This window comes from Ailuropoda melanoleuca, chromosome 5 (genome assembly GCF_002007445.2).
Source record: "Ailuropoda melanoleuca isolate Jingjing chromosome 5, ASM200744v2, whole genome shotgun sequence".
NCBI lineage: Eukaryota > Metazoa > Chordata > Mammalia > Carnivora > Ursidae > Ailuropoda > Ailuropoda melanoleuca.
This window is the reverse complement of record NC_048222.1, coordinates 5,018,133-5,023,716: the sequence shown is the minus strand read 5'-3', so window position 1 is coordinate 5,023,716 and position 5,584 is coordinate 5,018,133. Positions and strand designations below refer to the sequence as shown.

The 5,584-nt window shown below is 43.1% G+C and overlaps 1 protein-coding gene across 1 annotated transcript in view; it reads left to right on the top strand.

Annotated features, from left to right (window-relative positions):
• Nucleotides 1–5,111: 5,111 nt before the first annotated feature.
• Nucleotides 5,112–5,584, top strand: part of HDGFL1 (HDGF like 1) — a 1,621-nt gene continuing 1,148 nt past the window's right edge. Inside the window, exon 1 of the mRNA XM_034660188.1 lies at nt 5,112–5,573. Coding sequence (XP_034516079.1) covers nt 5,187–5,573 — 387 coding nt within the window. The 5' untranslated portion in view covers nt 5,112–5,186. The remainder of the gene's footprint in view (nt 5,574–5,584) is intronic.

Here is a 5,584-nt window from a genome sequence, read left to right as displayed (position 1 = left end):
CTCCATTATGAAAAAATCAAAATTATTGTCCATCTTCAAATACCATTTTCGTTAATTCAAAATTAGACATCTGGGTTTAAAAATTCCCTCCTTTTTATTGTCATGCACATTATTGATGATTTCCTTAAATGGAAACAGTATAAACAACTTATTCCCAAAGATTTGTATTTTGGTGATTATTTTGAAAGCTGCCAGACTAAGGAAGAGTCAGAGGTCATTAGGTGAAGACTGAGGCTGTAACATCAAAAACTTTAGCGAGGCTTTCTGAAAGCTTTAGTTATTTTAACCACATGCATGACACCTTCATGTAATGGCAGGTGCAGGATTGAAATTGCAAAGCCCAGACCCACAGTGCTCATAGACATGACACTGTTGATCTTGGATCTTTCAAAAATGTGTTTTAATGGCATGAAGAACATGTCCCCTACAAAAAATAAGAAAAAAATATGTTATTATAATAAAATTAAAGGAGCACTGGCAAGGTGTCAAGCTAAATTTAGAGCCAGAAAAAATTTGTGTGTGGGGGGGAACAAGAGTAACCTCCCCAAAAGTATCATGTAATGCAAAAATAAAAAGATTCGCACTTTAACAAAATAGAGTAGTACTCCCTATTTTGATAGTAATGACAAATAGTAATTGAACATTTAATAAATGCCAGGCAACCTGTTTGACACATATTTTTTGTTCATTTGAAACAGTCTTTCTGTCAAATGGGCCCTAAGTTTATGCACATTTTAGATTTAAGGGATTAGGTTTCATATAGGCTGATAAATTGCCTATATATATAAAAATAAATATATAAATTATTTATATATATATATATACAGAAATTATATATTTTGTTCTTTTCACTCAACTTCATATTTTAAGTGTTTTCAAAGTCACTAAATTATACTTTAAAAACCTTAAAGACATAGGATATGGCCATCTAATTACATAATTATTATGCAAATAGGCCACGTTATATGAATCTAATCCTCAATTACTCAATACTCACCCGCACTGATAACTTATTTGCTTACACTTTGCTAATTATACAGCTTAAAAAATAACCCACACGTTTTCGTGTAACAGTTTGAATAAATACGATCATGCATGATTAGAAAAAATATTTATATTATTGAAACATTTTCTTTTTATTTTTTTTCCCGAAGAGTAATGTGTAAAATCTTTAAGCCCCCAACAAATAAGGATAATGAAATATAATTATCTGTAACCATCCACTTGTATTAATTTTCTAGGGGCAATATTCCTTCCATCTCCTGTATATGACCCCATAACATCTGTGACTGGTCAAGTAGGCCCAAGTTGCTAGCGTATATACACCACCTCGAAGGTCTGTACCCTCTGTCTCCCGCCCCCGCCAAATGCCATCATCAAGCTTAGGTACATATTTGACTTCAAGTTGATAATGATACAGCTCCTTGGAAACTTTCCATGAGTTATCCTTTAGCGCTGGGACATTTCCACTGATACAGTTTATTCTACCCCCAACAGATCCCTTGGATTTCAGAAGTCTCTGAGGCTTTAAGGGTTAGGCTAAATGGACACTGATAAAATGCAAAGGTGACAAAATATAGAAGCAGCACATCATCTCCTGTGGCTTTTAAAAAGGACAGCGTGGGGATTTTCTACCCACGGCCAGGGAGGGGGAATTCGTTTCTCTATAATTGTGCCTGCTAGAACATTTTAAAACGAAAAGCCTTGACCCCACATACCAATCATGTATAAACACTTCTGTCCTATAAACCCAGAGGCAGCTAATATTTTTAACAAAGACATAAGCACATAGAAAACAATTTTATATCATAGTTTACATCAGACTAATTGAATTTTAAACTAATTAAACAAGAAAACATCAATTAGGTATCTATTGTCTCTCTTGTATAATTATATTGTTTTATAGCCTGTGTTTCATAATTGTTGCCAAGCAGCTTTTTAAATGCTATCATGAGTTTTCCAGAGAAGGAAACCGAGAAGTGTTACACATTTTGGACTCCAAGGGGTTTTGAGAGGTATGCCTTTCCTGAAATTAGGTCCTTTTGACAAACAGGTGTTCTTGGCACATTTGATTTTTAAAACATCTTCATTAGAAACAGTTGAACTCATGGAGCTGTGGCTTGTAGTTGCTCATGAGTATTTTGTATAACAGCCCAATCTACACTTAACCAATTACCATGAACACCACCTCCCTAGTCCCTTCTAGCAAGAAAGACAATAACTTTTAAGAGCAAGTTGGTTTCAGGGGTAAAAGCAGGATAGATGGCGCCACTTAATTACACTGCGGAGATCGGAGATCGCAGGTATAAAAGGAATGCAGTATCTGTGACAGCGGTCCCTACTTAACTCTTTCAATGCGTCTCACTTTTCCTCAACCTTCCTCCCATTCTCCCACTTCAGGAGTAAGCTGCCAAGAATGATTCAGTTCCACTGAGGAATACCGCTTTTAAAAATAGTATTTCGACGTAACAAAATCTCTTACGTTGTCTCATGAGGAAGTTGTGCTGGATAGGAAACTGCATGTGTCATATGGACTTCAGCTGGCAGAGGGCTTCTCTTCATTCTTCAGTGCTTTTATTCGTGAATCTACTCCTTCCCTTAGATCTTTTTCCTATTTAGTCTAATAATAACAATAATAGTAGCATAATGATAATAGCCTAATTCCTATCCAAAATGAAACTCTCCTGCACACTTTATTAGTACTGACCCTCCCACCCATTGTCTGGACTTTCATACCCATAATCTCATTAATATTTTTAACAAATCCTGAGAGAAATTCAAAATGTTACTTTAAACAGCTTAAGACCATGCAGCAGAGGCTGAGAACCATTATAAGGACTCCCAGCCTCAGGCTGGTAAGCAAGTGAGGGATGCGAGAATTCTGTTGTTGGCCTCTACTACCCCTTCCCAGTCCTAATAACTGCCCTCCCACTGAGTTCTCCTGGAATTCCTTTGTGTTTATGCAAAGGACACATGATTTAGCATTTGAAGACTAGCTTGGGTTTCTCTGTAATGAAGTCTCCGGTGACTTATCTCTTAAATTATATTTTAAAGTCCTCAAAGATCAACATCTTTTGTGCCCGCCCTATAGCACCACACCATGTAGCAGCCCATAAGAGGTGAAGACAGGAGAACGATGGTCTGTGCCTAACAAAATTTCTTTAACTCTTTGCAGATCCGGATTCTTCTCTACTAGATTTTCTTGCCTCTGTTTCCTTTTTGTTTCAGTTTTTGGTAGGTTTTTGGTTCTTTGCTCTACCTGTCAAATACCCAGTCCAAATAATACCTGCACACCTACCTGTTTGCCTGCTGTGAGTCAACAACCTGGTAATGATCTTTGATGTTTGGCTGACACCAGTATGGCCCATTTGCCCACAATCACACTCGCCTTGAGCTGTTGGTTTTTAGGTCTGGTCCTGCCTTCAGACTGATAGGATGGCATCACTAAGTATTCTTTCTGGATATACTATCTCACCAGAGTTCTTCCTCTTTGACCAACTTTGCTACGTGATCTGTGCTTTAGTACAGCATAGCGAGGGCTGAGAAAAAAGGCCACGAGTGTGTGTAGTAAGACCTGTGCTTACAGAAACTCCACATTCCCTCCTACCAGGGGCTCCACAGCTGCCCATGATGTCCTATTTATCTCCTACAGCCACTAAACATTTCTAGTTCTCTGGCGCTTTCCCTATGAAGTTGAAAAAAGGAAATGTATCAGATTTGTCCTTGTAGCAGAATGTCCTAAAAAATGTTCTGAGAAAATGGCTTGACAGAAAAGCTAAAAGAACTTGTATAGAATGAGCAGAGTGCAGCGTATTTGTTTTGCCTGGTTGGGTGAAGGTAACTCTTTTGCCCAAATCGGGTCTCCCCCATCTAGAGGCAAAATGGCTGACCCAACCCAGCAAACCGGAAACAAATCTGAGTTGTAATGAAATGGGTTAATGGTTCTAATTCTCCACCAGTCACCGTTGGTTACACTAGGAAAGAACATCTGTGTAGTTAAACACATGACTGATATTGAAAGGTCTTTGTTGCAATAGCCAAGAGTACTATTTTCATAAATTTGTCTAGGTTTCAAAGTGCGAGCTCACAGCTAGCTAGCAGGACTCAAAAAAAAAGATGTAGAAAGCTTTATAACAAAAGCAGTTACATGGAAACTCCCATAAGTATCAGTTTAGAATAGTTTTCTATCTGGAGAAAAGACTCTTCTTAAAATAGTCTCTCAGCTGAGAGAATGCTTTTTTCAGTCTATATCCCCCAGGAAGTCCTACTTACCAACAGGCTGTTTGACATGAGCAGACCTTTCTTTATCTAATTCTTAATCACAACCAGCCCACTTTCCCCCTATTGTAGGAAGATTTTGAGAGCATTTGATAAAATCTCTGTGTTACAAACATGAAGTCTTGTTTACAATACGTAAGAATCACCGAAAGGACAATGTCCAGCTTGCGGTGCAAAGTAAGACACTTTGCTACGGCTCGTTTGACCTGGTCATACTGCCGCTATAAACATTTTCCTAAGAATACTATCCGTTCAGAAGACCGGATTCCAGAAGACGTGGACTCAGGACATCCTAACACTATCGCTGACTCTATTCCTTTGCCAGACCCTCACTCTGCTGGAAACCCGGAGGACACTCCAGTGTCAGCCCTCAAAGAAATCGGAAAAGTAGTGAAACCACCGACCCAACCAGGCCAGCAACGGCTCCTTAGGCGAGAGTGGAGTTGGCAGGTCAACACCCACACGGATACCTCGGGTTTGCACTAGCCCGTTACTAGTTTCACCCAAATCTGTGCTCATGGTGTCACTGCGTTTTCCCACCGCACTGCCCCATCTCACCCTTTCCGGTCCCCCCCCCCCCCCCCCCCCCCCCCCCCCCCCCGGCACCCTGTGCACCGTGCAGTCTTTATGGCCCAGAGATTGAGGGCCACTAGGCCTCTCAGCACCACGGCCACCCGGATATCCGAGCTGGGGGCTCTATCATTCTAGAAATCGCCGGCGTCCACAGTGGGGTCTCGGAGATAATGCACTCTTCGCGCTAGAACCCTCTCTCCGCGCGGAGCTTTGCGCCTGTCGGTGGGCGCGCGGGGGCCCTCGGGGGCGGGCGCGCGCCCAGCCCAGCGGCCGCCACCCGCCCGTGTTCCGGGCGTCGCCAGGGCCTCCGCCGAGGCCGGGTCCGCAGCCCCGCCATGTCGCGTTACCGCTGGCGCAAGTACAAGAGCGGCGACCTGGTGTTTGCCAAGCTAAAGGGCTACGCCCACTGGCCGGCCAGGATCGAGCACATGGCCGAGCCCAACCGCTACCAGGTGTTCTTCTTCGGGACCCACGAGACGGCCTTCCTGGGCCCCAAGCACCTGTTCCCGTACGAGGAGTCCAAGGAGAAGTTCGGCAAGCCCAGCAAGAGGAGGGGCTTCAGCGAGGGGCTGTGGGAGATCGAGAACAACCCCACGGTCCAGGCTGCCGACTACCAGCTGGCCCAGGAGAAGAGCTGCGTGGACGGGCCCGGGTCGCAGACGGAGGCCAGCGCGGGCGACAAGGCCGGCCGCAGTGACCAGCCGGGGAAGCCGGGCGGCGACGTGCCGGCCGA